This window comes from Zalophus californianus, chromosome 17, assembly GCF_009762305.2.
Source record: "Zalophus californianus isolate mZalCal1 chromosome 17, mZalCal1.pri.v2, whole genome shotgun sequence".
NCBI lineage: Eukaryota > Metazoa > Chordata > Mammalia > Carnivora > Otariidae > Zalophus > Zalophus californianus.
In genome coordinates, this window is record NC_045611.1 from 7212448 (window position 1) to 7235283 (window position 22836).

General features: G+C 43.2%; 1 protein-coding gene across 3 annotated transcripts; it reads right to left on the bottom strand.

Moving 5' to 3' along the window:
* Positions 1-1068: 1068 nt before the first annotated feature.
* Positions 1069-22761, bottom strand: CENPN (centromere protein N). 3 transcript variants are annotated; one of them, XM_027617184.1, is made up of 11 exons: positions 22514-22761; positions 18670-18850; positions 17990-18035; positions 15552-15611; positions 15054-15130; positions 8034-8210; positions 7623-7724; positions 6307-6370; positions 4758-4870; positions 1939-2065; positions 1069-1700 (listed from the first exon to the last, which is right to left on the bottom strand). In XM_027617184.1, the coding sequence occupies exons 2-11, from the start codon at positions 18838-18840 to the stop codon at positions 1618-1620; spliced, it is 1020 nt and encodes a 339-aa protein (XP_027472985.1). In that variant the 5' UTR covers positions 18841-18850; positions 22514-22761; the 3' UTR covers positions 1069-1617. The 3 variants fall into 3 exon arrangements, with proteins under 3 accessions (XP_027472985.1, XP_027472984.1, XP_027472986.1); XM_027617183.1 differs by having other exon boundaries at positions 22401-22761; XM_027617185.1 differs by lacking the exon at positions 15552-15611 and having other exon boundaries at positions 22401-22761.
* Between the last annotated feature and the right edge of the window lie 75 nt (positions 22762-22836).

Sequence of the window (22836 nt, forward strand, 5' to 3'; positions counted from 1 at the left end):
TTGCCAAGACGGCATCTGAATGCAGTACGTCTCTGGATCATCAAGTACGTAATAGAAGTTCCAGTGCAAGACAGCGACATAGGAAGAAACTGAACTCACCTCCTCCATGGAATACACCAAATTATACCTATTTAAAGAATAATTCCTCTTAAAGAAGAACTGAGGGCCGACTGAACATCAAGTACAAAAGAGATAAAGAGTTCCATGTACTCTCATTTCCTTAAGTAGGTGCCTCTGTCTGGGAGGGCCGTAGGGTACAGCCTCAAGTGATTCCACTATAGGCTGGATAATATGATTAGTGTCTTCCTTGCTCAGGCTCCGATTGCACATCACTGCCAAGCACCCAGGAGGGCTGTGAGCCTGTTAGAATCCATCTGGGGACCTGCAGGGCCTCTGTGCAGACCTAACAGAGGCATTCAGGCACCGAGCAAAAGTGCCTACCACATGCGCGCACAGAGGGACAGATGCTCGATACCACGTCTATGTCTTCAAGGAAATTAGCATTATTGAGCCCCTGCAGACTCAGGGCCTCGCTGTGAGATAATGGAAGTGTCTATGCCATTTGCTAATTATATCTAAAAACATATATTTCACGTTTCTGTAATCTGTAGACATTACCATTACATTATAAAGCACTGTTCAGCCCTGCTTCTCTGATGGTATTTACATATCTGTATATTAAGCCTGTTTTTGATTTTCATCAAAAGTAACCAATGTACCAGTTTTTAAATATCTTCATTCACAAATTGGTGTCTTCATCTCTGCTTTGACCACTGGCTGACTTCATTCTAATTGTTCAACCTTCTAGCAGCTGGAGGCACCTGTCTGTTGTTACATGGCTGTTTTATCTCTGGCTTTATTCTGTCCTTCTTGCTTTTTGTTTGCTTTCCTATTTGCCCAGAGTGCCTCACCTTTTCATTTCATCATCATTGTAATATACGTTTTTATATCCCAAATCCTGTGTGGAACAAAATAGGGACTACATTTTGAAATGTTATTAAGAAAGTACATGCTGTTTAGTGATGATCACTGAAAAATTTCCATCAAAAGTAATTGATATACCAGTTTTTCAATCTTTATTCACAAATCAGTATAGTATGGTGAGTCTGCATGTATGATAAAACAGATTATGAAAAGTATCATATTTACAACGAAACTATTATATTACTGAATCATCTGATATGCTACCTCCCACAATCACATCATGGACACAACTCTACCCTTCGAATGGACCAATTTTATGATTTTCCTAGAAAGTTTTGAGTTGAGGATAGTTTCCCGCTGCTTCTTTCCAGGATCCAAGGCTTCAGGCAAAATCCTTGGAAACAAGCAATTAGAACCTGATCTCTCCAGGATGGAGGAAATGAGTGAGAAAAAGGACATGTCACTTTTTAAAGGCCCACAATTGCTATGCTTTGCAGGATATGGGGGAGAGGGGTACACAGTGGAGGAGGAAAGAATCAGTCCCAACAATTTTATTGAATGTTTCTGAACTGTCAATATCAAGAATTAATTTCTAAAACACAAGTTCATAAACAGAAGCTATCTGGCTAGCTGTTGAATGAAATGCATAGGCAATAATCAAAGAGATGCTGTGCTTCCAAAACCATATACATCTTATTTATCTCTAATTTTAAAATAATTCATTCCCTTATTGGGTATGCAAGTAAGCAATGGAGAAAGTGGTGCATCTGCAATACCTGAAATGAAAAGAAAAGAAAAGAAAATGAGTCAGTTAAACAATGGCTGAGATTCGAGGTGGATCATGGATCCCCATGAGGTGCAGAAACAGAACATGCAAAATAGGGCATGAGGGGATAGCGGACCCGAACCAGGAGAAAGCTCAGAGGTGATTAGCCAGTAAAAAGAGAGGATACATACTACCTGAATGTAGTGTGTTGTTAATTCTTCCCGCTGTAAGATAAGCTGACTACTTACCAGCTGGTGCTAAGGCTTTCAATGCTTCCAGGAGATGCGGGCTGGAGAACTTTATTAGGCACCGGAGGGGCTCTTTTCTCTCTGCCAAGATGTCTCCATTGAAGTCACTTTTGAATTTCGTTTCAAGCTGTCAACAAATACATTTACAAATAATTACTAAATAAATCAGCTGGAATGGTAAACTATAATGAGATCAGGTTTCCATTTCATTAATTCTTGTCATCAAGAAATACAGGGATTAAGGGGGGTGTGAGCCATTTAATTTGCTAACTACAAATGTAGAGGGCAACCAGTGTGTCAAATGATATCACACACAAAACACCTTGGTGTCTGACACACAGGGACCTGGGAGGTGAGTTCAACCTTCTGGTGACCTTTACCTGGGCATTTAGTTTGCATTCCCTTAAAAAAAAAAAAAGATTTTATTCATTTATTTGAGAGAGAGTGCGCAAACATGAATGGGGGGAGGGGTAAAGGGCGAGGGAGAAGCAGACTTCCTGCTGAGCAGGGAGCCTGACGCACACCAGGTGCACGTGGGGCTTATCACAGGACCCTGAGTCAAAGACAGATGCCTAACCGACTGAGCCACCCAGGCCCCCTGCCCCGGTTTGCATTCCTTTCTTAAATTAAATTAAATTAGCCAAATATAGTACATACTTAGTTTCAGATGTACTGTTCAACAATTTATCAGTTGCGCCTAACACCCAGTGCTCATCACATCGCATTCTTAATGGCAAATTAGCACTATCTGTTGTAATTGGTCCTTTTGATGTAAACATGTCATGTTTTTTAAGTCACTATCACGATTTCTTTTTACCTTATTATGGAAGATTTCAAAAATACACAAAAGTAAGGAGCACAGTATAATGAGTGCCCGTGTGCACATCCCCCAGCTGAAAATATTATCAATTCACGGTTAGTCTTGTTTCATCAATGACCCCACCTCCCTGTTCCTTGCTGACCACTGTCACCGCATTATTCTGAAGTAAATCCAAGACACCATACTATTCCAACTGTGAATATTTCAATATGTATCTAAAAACGACCTAAGAAGGACTCTTTTTTAAAAACTTCACCCCCATAACCTTACCACACCTAAAAAAATTAGTAACAATCTACCAATCCTTTAATATCATCAAATATCCAAGTACTGCTGCTTCAATAGGTACCTGAGTCTTAGATTCTAATTTCAATTTTTTTTTTAACTTAAAGTGACTCTTAAAATTAAGAGACAGTATGCTGAAATATTTAGAGGGTGAGTAATGTCTGTGACTGCCTCAAATGGTTCAGAATAAATCAACAAAAAGAAAGTAAATGTGACAATGTGTTAACAATTAGTGAATTGAAGCAAAGGGGAAATGGGTGTTCATTGTAATATCCTTGCAAGTGTTCTGAAGGTTTGACATTTTTCAAAATAGAAAAGGTAGGGAAAATTAATAGAAGGTATGAAGCAATGTGTACCTTGACTTAACATATTCTAAACTGTATATACAGGGAGATTTGTGGAGTCTTACTTATTCCCGATCAGTGGTTCTCTTTAGTGGGCAGAATCAGCAGAAGGCTTGTAAGAACAGGTGGTTGGGCCCCACCTCTAGAGTCCCTGATCCAGTAGGACCACAGTAGGGGCATTCCATTCTGAATTGATGCTGATATGGTGGGTCCAGAGACCACATTCGGGAACCAGTGTCTTAAGAGTATGGGGTGTTCAAAGGAACTGGGTTAAAACTGCCATGTAGGGAGCCCAAAGTGAAAGATATTAATCAGCTTTTCCCACTAAAAAAAACAAATCAAAGAAAACAGGTGTTGGGCCTGAGTGATCAGATCAATGGCAGATTTAAAGCATTGCCCGTGGCTGCATGGGGTGCTAAGCAGAAAGGATTTTAATAGAGGGGAGGAGGGTGTTAGGAGTATGAGCGCAAGTATTAGATCAGGGCAATCATAACCTTGAATTCTTCTAATGGGGGCAGTGGGCTTGCCCCCAAGCTGGCCTTCCTGATGGGCAGTGGCATGCTTCTGGAATGAGCTAGGTTTGCAGTATTAACAAAGCTACTAGTTTTTCTCCTGTGCTGCCAACTGGGCTATGTCATGACTTACTTATTCATTCACTCTTTTATTCAACGAGTATTTATGACCACGGACTACATGTAAGTGTTGCTCCAGGTGTGGATGGGCTAGAAAGGTATAGCTTACAATTTTCTGCCCTCAAAAATACAGATCGAGGCCAGTTCTGCATAACTAAATTAATATGTAAGAGGAAATAAAAAGGCAAAGTCATAATTTCTAAGTCTCCTTTGCTAACAGAGGCACTTAATAAATATGATAAAGAAGTCTATTCTAACTCATAAATTCATCATACAAAATCAAAGTGATACTGACTATGCTTATGGTGGTGAGCACTGAGTCATGTATAGAATTGCTGTACGTCCAAAACTGCTGTTAACATCGTGTGTCAACTCTATTCAATAATTAGAAAAGGAATTAAAAAAAGAAAAAAGTGATAAAGGAAAAGAAAGTTTCTTGTAACTGTTTTCCACTTAAAGTTTCTGTTCTTTTATTTATTTATTATTTTTTAAAATTTATTTATTCGACAGAGAGAGATACAGTGAGAGAGGGAACACAAGCAGGGGGAGTGGGAGAGGGAGAAGCAGGCTTCCCGCGGAGCAGGGAGCCCAACATGGGGCTCGATCCCAGGACCCCGGGATCATGACCTGAGCCAAAGGCAGATGCCCAACGACTGAGCCACCCAGGCGCCCTTAAAGTTTCTGTTCTTTTAAAAATGTATGGATACCTTGTAATTCATGTTTATAGCAATGTCCCACCTTATATTGTGCGAATTCTAGTCTTGGTTGAGGATAGTCTCCAAAAGTTTCTTGAGTCACTCTCTGGACTCTCTCTTTTTCTATTCTGTTTTCATGAATGATCCGCGAATCCACTATATATGGAAGATTTCAAAAGAAAACAGATATTAGAAATATACTTCATCCATAAAGTATCTTCCTTTCATTCCTAACCTTTCAACTTGCTTGAAAATTTAAAAATTATGTTTACTGTTTCTTCTCTTGATTGCAATTATTCCTTGTTATAGGAAAGTTGCAAAGTGCAGGCTGGTAAATAAAATAAAAATCCCCCATAATTCTACCAAGGCAGAGAAAGCACTGTTAACATTTTAATATATTTCTTTTTTTTTAAAATCTATTTATTTGACAGAGAGAGACACAGCGAGAGAGGGAACACAAGCAGGGGGAGTGGGAGGGGGAGAAGCAGGCTTCCCGCTGACCAGGGAGCCCCATGCGGGGCTCGATCCCAGGACCCTGGGATTATGACCTGAGTCAACCAGGCGCCCCTGTCTTGCCTTTTTCTTAATGAATAGAAAGATCTGTGTTTTTTAAACTGGAATTATAAAATATACACAATTTTGTATTCTGCTTTCTTTACTTAATGTGAAATCAATGGCAGTTCTTATGCCATTGGAAAGTCATAAAAATGTTTGTTCATAATTGCTGTACCATTTCATTGGATTGCCAAATCACTGCCGAGATAGGAAACTGTTCATTTCTAGAAATCTAGATTGTACCCCACCACTCTTCTCAACTTTGTGGTCCACCATAGTAGTTTCTTACTCTCCTGGGTTTCCACGGAGAGACTCCTGCTATCTGCGAGTAGCAACATAGTCACAACTCTGATTATTCAAGAAGCAGTTTATCCAGCATGCACTCTGAGCCAGGGCTCCAGACTGGACAGATGTGGATTTCATGCCTGGCTTTGGCGATTCCTTGCTGTGTAACTTTGCTTAGCGAGTTACTAAACCCTTCTGAAACCCAGCTGCCTGATGAATAGGGATTGTTCAGGGGACTACTATGAAGATGAAGGAAGTGACACCTATAAGCATCTGAGTGTGGTGCTTGGCACAAAGAAATGCTTGACTATTAGTTAATTTTTGTTTTTAAGTGTTATTATTTGATGTTCTAGCAAATTATAAAAGGAACCTATGGTAGCTCAGTTTCCCTTAAAAAAAATTTTTTTTTTAAAGATTTTATTTTAGAGAGAGACAGTGAAAGAGCGAGCATGAGTGGGAGCCGGCAAAGGAAGAGGGAGAAGCAGGCTCCCCGCTGAGCAGGGAGCCTGATGTGGGGCTCGATCCCAGGACCCTGACATCATGACATTGGCCGAAGGCAGATGCTTAATTGTCTGAGCCACCCAGGTGCCCCTTAGTTTCTCTTTTCAAGAGAAAGTTACTTTTCAATTTTTCTGAAATCAGTAGATAGTTCTGAATCCGGCTCCTAGGGATTAAATGTTTTACTGAGTGACAGAAATCTAAAAAGGAATGATGTGCTTCCAAAGTTTGGTTTTATTTTAAAACACACATACTGTGTATATCCAGCTCCAGGGTTCTTTCCTGCAGAGGTACAGTGGTGTTGTGGGTTTCAAAGTTCTTAAAAAAAAAAAAAAAAGGAAAGAAAAAAAGTGAATCTTCTAATTTTAACATCTTGAAATATAAATAGTAAATGGTTTTAGTACATAACAGTGTATCACATCTTTATTTATTTATTTTTTTCAACAAAAAGAGATTTGAGGCCACATCCAGGCTGAGTTAAGCATTTCCCCCAGAGCAGGAGACTGGCAGAGACTGCTGGGCCAGCAACATGTCTGTTTTGAATGAGGAGCTCTGTACTTTGTTAGCATAAAAATGGATCTGGATGAAGCACAGCTGGTGAGTGCAAAAGCTAGAGGAATCCCAGGCAGGGTCTGCAACGTGATACTTCAGCTTTAGAGCTATGTCTTCACTGTAAAATACTCGCTGACGCTCCTTTTGGAAAAATTACTTTCCTACTGAAGTGAATCTCTCAATCAATCCTTTTTCCCTTTGCAGGCGATGTTTTTATAATTAAGTGTTTGACAGTGTGAATATCCTAGGGATGCAGTTGTCATAGCAGGACAGGTGGAAGGTGGTGGATAAGAGGGCCTCTAACTAACTAATCTAACTAACAACGTTAGATTTTTTTCCTTAAAGAGTGACTTGTAGGGAGCCATCACTTCTTTCTACTTAGAACAGCTGAAAATATGTAAGTATAATGTATCTAAGGGCTCGAAGATATACACAGAGCATTAACAGTCCACCTCAGGAGTCTGAACATATGAGCACACTTGTTGCCATGCAGAGGAAAAAATAACCCTGAGTTTGTGAGTAAGGCCAGATCCCTTCTTATCATTAAAGGAAACAATGCATTCAAATAATTTTAACAAATAAATTGTGGGACTTAATAATAAAACAATGCTTTCTCCTTTCCTTCTAACCCCTGTATCACCTGCTTGACTAATGGGACAAAAATGAATTCTACTTCTCTCTTGCATAATAGAATAATTAGCTTCCAAAGACAGTGTCAAGTTACTCTAGAGCTAAAATAAATTCTAATTGGAATAGCTGATTTGGAAACTGGGATCTGTAACATAAACTCTAATGACTACTGAACAGTATAAAACAAATTGCAATTGCAACAAGAGGATACTGAGGCACTGCGGTTTCCTTTCATGTTAACTAACTGAAAGCTTTCTCCACTTCAGTAATATCTGAAATGACCTCCTTCTGTTCGAGGTGGACTCTCCTACCTGCTCAGACACTACTAAGTCAAGTGTGAAGGAGAAAACGGAGATGTAACTTGAAAGAGAGTCACTGATGGGCTCACCCGATTATACTGTTTAAAAACAATAGCCTTCAGAGAGTCCAGATACCGGCTTCTGAGGTCCATTTTCACAATCTTATGGTGATTGCTAGCAACTGTCAGTGCCTGGAAGTGAAAATTAGCAAGACTATTAGGATTACCGTGTTTATCGCCCAATATTTATAATATCTATAATATTGGCTGAATTTTTGCATTAAGCACACATTACTTCTAGATGAAAGGACAATTAACAGAGAGCTCCAAACCAATGCTTGTGCCATGCTTCCACTTGTAGAACACTTTCTGCTCCTTATTTTAGGAAATCAAGGATACATGTGGCATTTTATATAAAATGCTTATTGAGCAGTTTAACCCTATGCAGACCTCTAAGATTAAGAGTAATAAAAATATAGCTTATAGTAATTGGTACCCTACCTGACCCAGAAGGGGTATATTGCTCTTCAGCTGGCAGGAGGAAGTGAAGACGTAGGGAGTCTGGGAGTAATACACCACATAAACAGGTTTGTACTGGTTTGGCTTTCTATACTGTGTTCCCCAGGCAATTCGAATCCATACTGAATTCTCCTCAGCATCTCTGAAGCTGACCGTCACCTTAAAAAAAGAAAAAAAAGAGTTAAATTTCCTAATTAAAATCTGTGGCACTAGGGCACCCGGCTGGCTCAGTCTATAGAGCACGTTACTCTTGATCTTAGGGTCGGGAGTTCGAGCTCCACATTGCATGTAGAGAGTACTTAAAAAAAAAAAAAAAGTCATATTAAAAACAAATCTGTGGCACCAGCAAGTGCTCTTTAAGGGTGAAAGATGTCACTAACCTTGCACACGGGCTGAGATCCAGCAGTCTTTTCTACTTTTCATTACAGTGTTTGGGGGATCTTGGGGAAAAGATTTTGTGGTTGCTTTGGAAAGATACATTTATGCCTTGCAAATTCTTTTGGAAGGAAAACAGATTTTAAATCCTACAAGCAAGGTACCACAATTTTTCAACAATTTCTGGGCTTGTCTCTAAAAAACTGTTCCCTGACATGTAAGAATTTATGAAATAAGGCAGCCTAACAAATGACATACCTGTTAAATAATGAGGCATTTTCAGCATCGAGCACAGACCTAGTATGCACTATAAAGTTTAATAGTAAAATTTCTATGTAGTAATGGATTCAAATATATTAATCCTAATGCTCATAGGCATTTAGCTCAGATGCTAACAATTACTCTAAAGTAAAATTATGTGGCAAGAATATAGAAAATTCTATTTCATTTCCATTTCATGGATAAAACACAGATCTTTCTCAACTTCTAAATGTAATTGCCAGTTGGTGTGGAATTTAATAGGCTGTTCCTAGATTTTTTTTTTTAAGATTTTATTTATTTATTTGACAGAGAGACACAGCGAGAGAGGGAACACAAGCAGGGGGAGTGGGAGAGGGAGAAGCAGACTCCCTGCTGAGCAGGGAGCCCGATGCGGGGCTCAATCCCAGGACCCTGGGATCATGACGTGAGCCGAAGGCAGAAGCTTAACGACTGAGCCACCCAGGCGCCCCTGTTCCAAGATTCTCAGCTCCTCCTTGATTCAGCTTCCCCTGGGAGGTCAGATCCCGGACAGGAGGCATCCAAGACAGGTGCACTTGGCTTGCCCGCATCTCTGCGCTTCCTCCCCCTTGTATCCTACTCCAGAAAAAACAGGCTGCAATGTGGCTGCTGGCATTAGCAAAGAAGACCATTCTTCCGACTCTGCCCACACTTTATCTGGCTGCTTTCCCATATGCCCTCGGTGTATGAGACAAGGAACCCTCCCCAGTCTGGGGTGCAGACTGTGTGGAGCGTGTGGAGTGCGCGGAGCTGTCTGACCTTCCCAAGGGAGCAGCACAGCATTTGGCCCCAACAGGCGCTCAGTGGACCTTTGCTGGCTTGAATGGAAGAGGGCAGGGTCTGATTCTGAATAGCCTCTTTGTGTCACATTACAAAAGCAAAGCCTGTAAAATCGAGATTGAATGCAGTAGATGGAGGGCACATTTTTACCAGAGGGAGAAAATTGGTTGCAGTCAACATATTCAGGTAATCTCTCTAGCCCAGAATGAGGATAACTGAATTAAAGCCTCATGGAGAAGCTTAAAGAGCTCTGTGTCCTCCCTATATTGGATGCAGAGTTGGGCACACATGTGTAAGTGTACCCGTTCCTGAGAGAGGTGCTGTGTCACTTATCAACATTTTCGTAAGGGTCTATGATCCAAAAAAGGTTAAAGAAAAATCAACAGACTAAGAGAAAAGGATATTCACAGAGTCAGTATAATCTCGGCCTAGGTGGCTTTCAGATGTTCTGTCTCACTTTCTTCCAGTAAAGATGATATTCAGCTACCTGAAGAGGTAGGGCCCAAATGCAGACCTGTACTATTTTCCCAAGAAACTACCTTAATAGACATCATCCTTCAGTAGCCAGGAGAAAGCATTTTTCACTGACGATAGCTCAAATACTGTTCAAGCTTAACTGGGACACTGATCCAGCCAAGGGTCCTAAGTGGTTTGGCTAACCCGGGACTATCCTGCTAGCCAGGGTACTCTGGCCATAAACTGGTTATAACTGGCCACAACCCACAAGCTACTGAACATATCAAAAACAATTTTAGCATGGGAATCAAATAAAGCTTACAACACACAGAATTGCTACATGTTTAACTATATTCATATATTTAGTACAGACTATCATTATTATACTACATGATACATGGGTATAAAAAGGAGAGTAAATGTACTACCTTTTTACAATTGAAACATATTTTTTAGTTTGTCTTTTCCTTCTCTGTAAGTTTTCCAAGAACATTTTATTTTGAATAGTTTTACCTGATAAGATATACAGTTAATCTCTCTCTTTCTTTCTCTTTCTTGCATACAGAGACACACACACACTCTCAAAGGCTCTGGATCGGATCCCCTGTAGCACAGGCTCCTCCCATCGCTCCCCAGTTAGGCTCTCAGCTCCCTCTCATACCAGCTTCTCTACCCAATTGGTTCAGGGGCAGGAAGTTCTTAACCTGAAGCCCCTGGTTAGAATTCAGGTGTCTACGAACTAACTGAAATTGAGCATCTCCTTCAATTGTGAAGGTAGGCAACAAAACACGGTAGACTGTTAGCACCTGTTAGTTTGTTGTGTAGAAATCCCAAATATTTTCTTAACACATTACAATTGTTGCACCTGCCTCAAAAATATCATTTATGCCCATCACTACTTTGAAACTAGTTGTTTTTAGACCTACTGTGAGATTATTTACTGTGTTACTAAATACTGTGTTACTAAAGAAGCACATGATATAGCACAACTTAGTATTTTAATACCTTAATAATGGTATTCTAACATAGTTGGTTTTCCTTATAATTCTATGTATTTTATTGTAGCATTTAAAAACAATCTTCTAAGAAGTGGCCCGTAAGTTTCACTAACAGCAAAAGGGGTCCTTGGCACAGAAAGGTTAAGACCTGTCCTATAGCAGCAGGCAAGTCACTTTTCAGTCCCGGAGACTCTACGTGGCACCATCATCAGCCTTTGGGAAAGTGGGGTTATCCAGCTGCTAGTTATGAGGAAAGTGAAGTTGAGCTGGGAGTCCTTGGTCAATTGAGAAATGGGGTGAGCACATGTGGGCCAGCTCAGAGCAGGGGAAACAGAGAAGACACACGATGGTGGGCATCTGCCGGCCTTTCAAGCAGGAAGATGTGACTGATGAAAAAAGCTCCTCTGTTCTCCCAGCTTTTCCCACTAGTCTGCCTGAAATTCATTCAGGAGGCAAAAGCTTCTGGAACACAGCGGTGATAAAAGGAAATCTCACAACTGAAATACGAGGCCACTGATGTAGGAGGATATGGGAGCATTTCACTCTTCTCCTAGAACGGTTGGGGCAGGAGGCGTGGAGTTCAAACAACAGAAGTTCCCGGAGGAGAGAAGGGCAAGAGAGACTGTCACAGGGAAAGAGGGCACTGAAGGGGAAAGACGCAGACAAGCTCTGAAGTGCAGCTGAGAACAGCTCTCCCTCGGCGTCTGGTGTGGGGTGAACAGGGAGGGAACATGGTTGTGAGCGTTTCTCAAGAGGAGTTAGCCAGTCATGTTCGGCTTCATAAGAAAGCTGCTTCCAGAAGGGTCCACACCATATAACCCCATTTATGGATAGGTGGCTCGGGATTCTGTGCCAGTGAGGCTCTTTGTTTAAAGAAAAGCAGGTGCACATGCCATACCCATAGTTCAGATGGGACTCTCCTTTAATCTCCAAAAAGTGTATAATTTCATGGTAAGAATATTTTTCAAATAATATAATAAAAGATAACAACTTAGGAACAGAGGACCAAAGAGTGCTTATTCACAAAAGAGAAAAAAAAACCCAAAACAACCCAAAAAGGAGAGACATACCTTCTCTTGGCTCACAATTACCCTTGAACTGATTTATAGATTAAAGTGGACCCCCACTCAAAATGATGAAGATTTCCTTTTGTTTTGTAAACCTGATAAAATGATTCTAAGATTCATCAGGAAGAATAGCAACTGGGGTAAAGAAGAGTTACTGGGGGTAGGGACAGGTTTGCCTTGCCTTAATGGTTAATAAAATATTTTACAAACTACAGCAATTAAAGGAATGAGGAGTTTGCAAAGAATGTGCCCAATCCATTCATCCGCAGCATCTGTTCAGCCCTTGCTCATGTCAGAGGGGAGCAGGATGGTGGGTTTCTTCTCAGGGAGACTATAGGTCGGGAGGAGTATAGTGACTGGGGAACCGCCATGGCGGGGGGGATCGGTCAGGGAGACTCCTGGAGGGAGCACTTCGTAAGTGGAGGCAGAAGGACAGGGAGGAATGAGCTGTGCAAAGGCCAGGTGGTGGAGGATGTTCCAAGGAGAGGGAACAGCCTATGGCAAGTTCAAGAACTCAAAGAATGGCTCAGTTTGGGTGGAGTGTGGAGTACAGGTAGTTAACGCCCAAGAGGCAGGCAGTGGATCCAGAAGTGCACAAAGAGAAACAGCTCAAGAGTAAAATACAGACTCTAAAAGCACGAACGAATCTGAAGAATCCAAGGATGATAAACCAGTAGAAAAAGCTAAATTAGTCAACAAATGGTGTTGGGATGACTCATTCGCTTCCGAAAGGGAAGTGGTGAACGACTCTGTCTCTGCCTCCCTCCTCTGTCCCGCTAAAGTAAGTTCCCATAGCCAAAACTCACTGGGGGGAGGGCTGGGTGCAGAACTTTGGGGGACGCTCCAGCGAAGGGCAGAAGGAAAGGAAAGGAGTTAGCCATGGAGACGATGAAGACCAGTTTAGGATGGGCAGAAGACAACCAGGGGAAGACAGAGATTCAGGATCAAGAGGGTCAGACTGCCAATTCTCTGACAGCATGACCTTCCTGAGCACGAGAAATGGATGTTGTGCGTCTCGCACACGGCAGAGGCTGAGCCGTGAGAGCCTGTGTGGATGTGAAGAGCACGAGCTCAAAGCCACCTGCCTGGGTTTTGACGCTGGCTCTGACGTTAACCACTGTGGGACCCACCTTGCATCACCAGGAGGGTACAGTGAGTTAGTGACTGGCAAGGGCTTAGCCCAGGGCCTGGCACACACAGGTGTTTGTAATCGGCATTACTGGTGACAGAGAACCAGCCGTGGGATTTTGTGGTATTACTGGTGCCCCTGAACAGGGAGGTTCTCACACTTGACTGGGCATTAGCATCACCTGGAGGGGTGTGGCCTACCCCTACCGTATCTGAGGGAGCCCAAGTATTTGCTTGTCTAATATGTTCCCAGCTGATGTTGAAGCTGCTAGTCTGGGGATCACAGGAGAACCACTGCTTTTCAAAACTCAGTTTCAATATGGAGGTGAGAGCAGTAGCCTGAATGCAAGAGGCTTAAGCATGAAGCTGGCAAGGATGGATTACCCTTTCAAAGGGTCTTTTTCAAAAGCTTTTTGAGGGGGCCAATAAATACCACCCCTCCTTCCTGTCCTTCTGGACCAGCTGAGAAATAAGGGAAAAAGAGGTGGTAGGCAGAGGCCAACACATATTACTAAGAAACTGATGACTGGCTCATATCTGCAGGCAAGTGGCCCTCCAGATAAAAAATCCAGAGTCAGGCAGAGTTGCCCACATGGTCACTGGCAGAATGACTCTGGGTAGCCTCCCTTGCGTGGGCAGAGCTGGCCCTGGAGGAACAGAGCAGGATAGGTGCCCTGTGGGCATCGCTGCTCTTATTCAGGCTAAGTCAGTGCTCCTGCCAGAGAAAGGCGAAGGGGATGGTGAAGGGGGGCCAGCACCATTGAGCTAATGGACATATCAGGAGCAAGAAAAGAATATTTCCCTCCAAGATTGTTGTGGTAGAAAGGATAGAGCTTGAGGATGAGCATGGGGAGTGGATGTCCTTCCACTGAGACCTGAGCATGTTTATAAGCAGTAGAGAAGAGACTACGAGTGTGAAATAGAACAGAGAACAGCAAAGTGGGGGCCTTACGAGGATGCAGGGAATGGATTCCAACCTCACACAGAAGGGGCACTGTGAGAAAGGAGACGAGAGAATCCACTCCGGTAGAAGTATGGCAGAAGTCACAGGGGGTGAGCTGAGGAGACGGAAAGACCAGGTGAGGGAATTTGCGTAAGGAGAGGAAACACTAGTATTCTGGAGAGGACAGCCAGAGAACGGTGACTGTGACAGGATTTTGGGAACGTCTTGCTGTGCAAGGAGGACTAAGGCAGACCAGGGTGGGAAGAGAATGAAGTAAGGGAGGCTGCTAAAAAAATGAATGTCTGAACCTACGATAAGATATTTGGTGGTGGGGCGCCTGGGTGGCTCAGTCAGGTAAGTGGCTGACTCTTGATCTCAGCTCACGTCATGTCTCAGGTTGTGAGATCGAGCCCTGCATTGGGCTCTGTGCTGGGTGTGGAGCCTGCTTAAGATTCCCTCTCTCCCTCTGCTCCTCCCCTCGCTCTGTCTCTCTCAAAAGGAAAACAAAAAAGATACTCGGTGGTACTTGTCAAAGCGGAATGGCAGCTAAAGACTCTAGGGGTGCTCTAGAACAGTGCTGACCAATCCTGGAGCCGCCTGCCACCGGGGCTACTGCACTAAAATTCACTACAGTTACAGAAGATTAACATTCTAGTTCCTTGGCCACACTGGGCACATTTCAAGTGCTCTGTAGCCACGTGCAGTTACTAGCTAGTGTACCAGACAGCGTGGATCTAGAACATTTCCATCACTGCGGAGAGTTCTACTGCCTGGCACTCCTCTTGAGAAAGAAGCATTTGGCTCTGAATTGACAGGTGAGGGGAGAGTAAAGTTTTCAGAATTAAGTAGGAGTTGACTTTGATCTGGCCTAGAATAGTATGGAATATTACTAATTAAAATTCATACAAATAAAAAAACCCTGCACAGATGCCTTGAAATTGAATTTCATGGAAATTCAGATAAGTTTTGTTCTTACATTTTTTAATGCTCTCCGAAGAATTTTCACAAATGAACTTTTGAATTGTTCCATATCAAAAAGATCAATGTCTTCACCTGTCAAAGTGAAAAGAAAATAAGGGCAAATCAAGGGAGTATAATGTTCAAGAAATACATCTGCAAAGACTCTGAAGGTAAGCATTTTGTGTAATTTCAAAGATCTACAACGATCAAATCATACCAGTCGGTACCTGAGATACAGAGCAGCACCAAATATATTTCTCTTTTTTCCCCACAAAAGAGTAATTTTGAAATTACTCATTTGAAAGAAGAGACATTTAAGAGGAACATATTGCTATTCATTTCAAAATTTCCAAAATATCAAATATAAATGTTCAATTTAAAATGGAGAACACTGGGGTGCCTGGCTGGCTCAGTGGGAAAAGCATGTGACTCTTCATCTCGGGGTTGTGAGTTTGAGCTCCATGGTGGGTATAGGGATTACTAAAAATTTTTTTTAAAAAATGGAAAACATTACCTGGTTCTTTACTCATCTGAAAAACATCCCAAACTTTCTGGTGTCTATGAAATTGAGTATCTGAGAGAGGGAGGAAGAGCTTATTACTATTATATCCAAGAACTCCCAAGTAATGTGCTTATAAATACATATTTTAAATGCCTTTAATGCAATATGATACCAGAAAAAATAACGGTAATTTACAAATTAGGTCATACACACTTTTATTCAAAATGTAACTTTTATATGGATTAAATTTTCTCCAGACAACTAAATCATGAAGAATTAGTGATATAGTAGAGATCTGGCATTTACTCGTACTTTGATTACTTCTTCTCTTTCCACGTGAGTCTACTCCACAGAAAGTGGCACTCGCCCAGCAGACAGGGATGCCGTGCTCCCCACGACTGGCCTTGGCACTGGCTGTTCCCCTTGGCGGGAGCCCTCTTCTGGCTGGTGGTGCACTTCATTCTGGTCTCTACTGAGAGGCCACCTATGCAGAGCAGCCTATCCCGGTCCCCTGCCCAAACCCACCTGCCCTCCACCCTGCTTTGCTTTCCTTTGTAGCACTTACCACCACCCTGAAGCCATGTGTGTTCCTCCCACTCACTCCACCATGACCAAGCCAGGAGCAAGTCAGGTCCACTTTAATCCTTGTATTTCCTGGCCTCACTCACTTCTCTCCATCCCCTCCCACTACCGTCTCATCCAGGCTACATTCCTCTCTGGCTTGGATGCTCCAACAGGCTCCTTTAGGTCTCTCCCATCCTCCCTGCTCTCTGTCTCTGCACTGTGAGCTTTGAAAAAACAAGAACCTGATTCTTTCTTGCTCATAATCTTCAGAAGGCTTTGCATTATTCTTAGAATAAAGACTGAAATCCTTCGAGTGGACTCTAAGGGTCTGTATCATCTGCCTACCTATGTCTCATGTGGTTTGACCCCTCCTGCATCACTGAGCTCCCATTTCCCGCCTTTTCTCCCTCCTGCTCCAAGACTTCCAGTGCTGTGCCCTTTGCCCTCCCGCTCCTTAACCTCCTTTCTCCCCTATGCCTAGTTAATGTCATTCATCCTTTGGCTCTCAGCTCACGTCTCAAGGAAGTCTTCCCTAAACCCTCAGTGTGGCAGATCCCACTCTGCTCTCACAGACCCCTTCTGTGTTCTCCTTCACGGCACCTGCTACAGTCCACAAGAAGGCATTTGTGTGATTAAGCAACCTGTCTCCTCCATAAGACTGTGACCTCTTAAGAGAGAATGAATCAACCTGTTTGAGCCACCAGCACCTAGCATACAGGCTGCCACATAGTGGTACTCAATGAACATTTGAACAAACTCGTGAGAAATGGGAATTACGTGGATCCACCTTTTATGGTCTAGATATAACCCAGTCACCGAAAATTAGACAGACTTAATCAGAGGCAGATGCGTAAATGAATTCAGCTATTTCGTAGTTGGAGTAGAATATACAGCTGATTTTTGTTACACACCAGGTCATAGAAAGCAGTTAATATAAATTGATAATAATTAATTAGTAAATACCAGGCTTTGTTCTAAGAACTTGACAAGGACTCTTATTTCACCCTCATAATAACCTTATGTGATATCATCAATATGATATGGTTTGTCAAATGATAATACTGAGGCACAGAGAGGTCAACGGCCTCCCCCCAGGACTCACAGGGAGACAATGATAGAGCCATGAACTGAACCTAAGAAATCTAGCCTTGGGGCCTGTGTTCTTAGACCCTAGACTCTGTTGCCTCCTGACAAGAAGAGATGTCTTAAAAAAAAAAAATACAGAGAAGAAAACTAGGGCACAAAGGGAAAAACCCCAAGAAAGGGAAGTGGAGGGGAGATAACAAGCTACAGTGTAATAAGAACAAGTTCTTGTAAATGTATTTTCAAATTCTGTTAATAACAAAACAAAGCCTAACAAATACCTACTATGTGCTTCCGGTAGCCAGTGACCGTGCTAAGAGCTTTCCAAGCATTATCTTATTTAACCCTCCGAGCCACCCTATGAAGTAGGTACTACTGGTCTCTCTGTTTTACTTAGCAGGAATCTAGGCTTAGCAAGGTGATGGGACTCGGCCAAGGACATGGGACTGGTAAGTGACAGAGGAGGGACTGAAACTAGGTCCGCCAGACTGAAGAAATCTGAGCCCTTACATACAAAATGGCCTCTCTGATGAAACAGGACTGGGATCTGTAGGGGCGCCTGGGTGGCTCAGTTGCTTAAGCGTCTGCCTTCGGTTCAGCTCATGATCCCAGGGTCCCGGGATCGAGTCCCACGTCAGGCTCCCTGCTCAGTGGGGAGTCTGCTTCTCCCTCTCCCTCTGCTCCTTCCTCTGTTCCTCCCCCTGCTCGTGCTCTCTCGCTCGCTCACTCTCTCAAATAAATAAAGTCTTAAAAAAAAAAAAAAGCGGGACTGGGAAGTGTAAATACAAAGCACCGACACTCACAAATGATGTCTAAAAGGGCTGCGTCATGGACACTTGCACGCTTCTCCTGAAAGAGAAAATCACATATTTAGTGAACATGGAACAGTTTGGTTCTGCTCCATTTATAGCACATTTTAGGGTTGCTTAGAGCAACTGTGTCCAGTCTATGTTCTCCTGCCAAGTGTCTTGGTTCAGGCACTCCCCACCCTCCTCTCACAGTCTATTCCTCGTTCGTCTCTTTCAGACTCCTGTTTTGTTCTTAAGTCAGCTGTATCCTTCTAAACTTCCTCTACATCAGGATCTCCCAACTGGGCATGACTGACATTTAGTCGGATGATTCTGTGTGTGGAGGGCTGTCCTTGGATGTTAAGGAACATTCTGGCCTCTACCCACTGCAAGACAGTAGCATTCCCACAGGTCTGACCACAAGAAACATCTCCAGACATTTCTAGGCAAAACCGTCTTAGTTGAGAACCACTGCCCTACAACATACATTTTTATGTATGCACATTACATAGTGTTTCTCAATGTTGTACATAAAGATCTAGTTTATCCTTTTTAACGGATGAGGAATACATAGCCCACATTCCTTCATGGCTTAGCAGCTGCCTTAAATCTCTTTTGGACTCAAAAAGGGAAGAAAGAAAAAAACCAAAGGGGTAGTAGTATGATGCTTAAGTTTCAACATTTGGAACACTTACCTCACAGAGCAGAACCAAGTCATGCACAAGAGATTCCTTTCTCTGCCGGAAGTTTACAGTCTGCAGTTGCTTTTCAGACAAAAAATCCCAGGCTTTGAGGACTGTCATCATTTCAGTCATTGGGATTTTCAAGATGGTCCTCTTGATAAACTCGGCAAGAGTTTCATCCATCTCTTTGGCACTTTAATAAAAACAAAAACAGTACAACAAAGTATTAACCAAAAACAAAAGTTTAACTTCACTGAATTTTTCAGCATATTTTTAGCCAGGATTTTGATTGGTAGGTCAAACACCCAGATGTTTAACTTTTTTCAGGCACTCTGCAAAGAGTGTTTCAACAGGAGGATTTAATTATTTTCTCCTTAAGCTGTATACTTATTTTTATTTAAAAAAATGTTTTTTAAAGATTTTATTTATTTGACAGAGAGCGAGCACAAGCAGGTGGAGAGGCAGGCAGAGGGTGAAGCAGGCTCCCCGCTGAGCAGGGAGCCAGATGTAGGACTCGATCCCAGGACCCTGGGATCATGACCTGAGCCAAAGGCAGACGCTTAACTGACTAAGCCAACCAGGCGCCCCTAAGCTGTATATTTAAATATGCTTTGGAGGTTTTAAAAATTAGTGTTCTCTCTCCTTGACTGGCTAGAGTATTTTGATCTTTTGATGGTAATGATAAGTAAATCATTCATTCATGGGCTGATTCATGTAAAAAATCCGAGCACCTGTGTGTCAGGCCCTTCTGTGGGCAATGGGGATAGTTACATCTTTAACCATAAAGACAAAAGTTCCTGGTGGTATGGAGCATCCATTCTAGTGGGGAGAGAGAGGCAACAGGAAAATCACAAAATGTGTTAAAAGTGGTAAATCCTGCAGAGGGAATGGAACAGAGCTAGGAAACTAACAGTAGTTAAAATGGAGCAGGGGATTATGTGGGGGTGGAGTAAGCAGGCGTCATAGGGAAGGGGACATTTGAGCCAACACTTGGAGGACAGAGTGAGCCATGTGGCTAGCTGGTGGAAGAACTTGCTAGGCAGAGGGAACGGCAAGTGCAAAAGCCCTGGGGCTTTCAAGGAACAGGGTGAAGGACGCCTCCAGTGAGGCCAGAGTGGAGAGAGAGTGAGAAGGCACAGAGGAGGGAATAAGGTCAGAGAACATGGAGGCCCAGGGGGTCACTGCAAGGATTATGGCTTCTACTCTGACAGAAACTGGCCACTGGAAGGTTTTGAGAAGAGGTGGATCAGTCTGGCTACTGCCCTGGGGCAGGGGCGGAAGCAGGAGGCCAGCCAGAAAGCTGCTGCAAGGCAGGTAAGAGATGAGGGTGGACCGAAGTAGAGGTGGTGGGAAGGGGTCAGATGCTGGATATGCTCTTAAGGGTGAGCCCACAGGATTTCCTGATGGACTAGATGTGGGGTACGAGAGAAAGAGGAATCAGAGGTGATACCAATGTTTGTACCAGGCAGCGGGAAGAACGGAGTTGCTATTACCTGAGTTGCGGGAGACTAGAGGTGTGGGCAGAAGAAAGCTCAAGAATTCCATTTTGAATATGTACATTTTAAGGTTAATTGTTGGATGCCAAGAGTAGATACTGAGTAAACAGCGGGATGTATTAGTCTAGAGGACACAGTAAGAGACAGAGGTGAAGAGGATTGCAGTCTCTTTCTCCTTTAAGGTGTCACCAATTAAAAGACCGCTGCTACCTCACTCTTCCTGCCTGGTGCCTGAAGAGGAGATTCTTCAACTGTCCAAAAGGTCTTGAGCCCCAAATCTGGTATGGCTCCCTCAGCAACCAACAAAGGCAATGATCTTCAGAGGCATGGCTTAGTGGCTATCTCACAGCTGTGGCACTGGGGAGGGGGTTTCTGAGCCCTTTTATTACTTTTCTCAGCGGGGGAGCTATGGGCTGAGGATGACAGTTGATCTCATTTGGGGACCCTAAATATGCATCTTCCCCCTGCCCCTTTTAAAATATGGCACATAAAAAGCAAGTAAGTGTGTTTTCTAAACAAAGATTAAGCAGCATAGCTGCAGAATTTCAATTTAAATTCTCTGCCTATCTTGCAAGAAGAGCATACAGACATTGGTGTCCATGTTTAAGAAAAGAGGCGTCAGTCAGTCCGTCAATCTCATCTGCTTACACCAGGCCTATGAGATTTGCAAGGACAAAGAGAGAAGTACCCCTCTACAAGAATCCAGGCTATGACTTATTTTTACCATTTGAGTGTTTGTTGAACATTGCATATAATCTATTACCATTGCCCACTTGCAAAAAAGATACTGACAGTCAACAAGATTTTACGAACTGAAAACAGCAGTTAGAACAAAAATAAAGCAAACTATTAGGAGTTGTGTAGAAGGAGAAAAACAACTGAATTAAGAACATGAGAACAGAATCAACATCATGAAAATTGAGCCTGATTTATTTTCTTTTTCAGATACAGGACCAACCTCCCCTAATATCAAAACTAAAATCCTTACCATGGTCTACAAGGCCCTGTTTGCTTCTTGCCTCCCTCCCCATCACCTTCCACTCTCTCCCTGGCTTTCTGAGCTCCAGCTACATTGGCCTTGAGTTCCTCTAGTACAAAAGGATCCTTCCAGAGAAGGGCCATTGTACCTGCAGTTACCCCCAGCCTAGAAGGTTCTTCTTGCACATTCACATGTGTGGCTCTTGTAATTGAGGTCTTAGCTTAGATGGGATCTGGTCTGAGACTTGTTCTGACCACCCATTCTAAAGGTATCTCCCTATCTTCCATTGCTTATTGTCTTTATAGAACTATCTAAAATTATCTTTCTTATTGATTACTGTATTGTTTTACAATATTGAGCCATAGGGTAAGAACTATGTTTGCCTTATTCATGGCTACATTTAGGGAAATGATAAATACATGTGGAATGAAATATTAGATACTCTCTGTAAGCAGTGTGCCTGGGGAGATAAGCAGCCTGGGGAGAATTAGGGTCCAACAGTGATATATCAAACCAACGTCTCCCATCGAAAACACTGGATTTCGGGGGAACCTTGTAAAAATGCAGATTCCCGGGCCCCAACGATTTGAACTGGTAGGTGGGTGGGCACTGAGCAGGGCGTTAGAGCTTGACTTTTTTTTTTTTTTTTTTTAGAACCTGCACTTTTAGAATGCCTCAGAAGATTCTTAATTCTGGGTAAAGTTTGCAAAATGTCTTTCTACAGACTCATTTGCAAAATGTCTTTCTACATGTGGTAGAAAGAGCACTCAATCTCACCAATAAGGCTGGTAAACCCCTGCGTAAACTCTTCTGATTCCTTGTGACTCTCTAATTTCTTTTTACTTCTGGCTCTTAGTGGCACAGTGCTTGGCATATATCATGTGCTCAAGAATGAACGCAGGACAAAAAAGAACCCTTTTAGGTAACTTTTCTGTAGATCTCCTCCTCTTACATTGAGGAGCTGCCACTGGAGCATAAGGAAAAACACGAGAGGCGCATGGACGGAAAAAAAAAAAACGGAAGCCAAGCCAGATTAAAAAAAAAAAATCAAAACACCCAACTCCCCGCAGAGGTTCAGCCCAAGCCCCGGCTGGCACAGAAGCCCGTCACACATCTGCCGGCGGCTCCGGAGCTGACGTACGTCCGGGTAAGGCCCCGCCCCACTGTGGGCGGATGTGACATCACGCCCAAGCGTCGCTGCCCTCTCTCATCCCAGCCCCAACCGTAGTTCCCCACCTCTGACCCGAGGCCAAGCGCCAAGCCCGTACCGTGGGACGTGTGGCAGTCGCGGAAAAGTCGCCCCACAGGCCTGGGATGTGGCTTTCTCAAGGCTCCCGCCACATTCAAGGGCCCGATCCCACGCCGCGCGCGAGTCTCTTACAGTCTGTCATCGCCAGCAGTGTCTCTTCTCAGCAGCTCTTCCCGCCCGCTGCGACTTCAAAGCCACCAATTGCAGTTCCCGCCGTCCTCCGGTCCCGCCCCCCCGGAGCTCTCTCTTTGGACTGTACCGTGGGCACAGGGGGCAGCGTGGGGGAGCGGCAGAAGTGAAACTCGCCGAGTCCCCGCATCACTCTTGTTAGCGGAGAACATTAGTTAAATGCAGTTAATCTCAGCCCCCTAAATCTGGCTTGTTCGTTCGGCTTGTTGTTTTTAGGCTCCGCCCGGCCTCCCTGCACTCGCTCTCCCTCCCCGACAGCGTCCGGA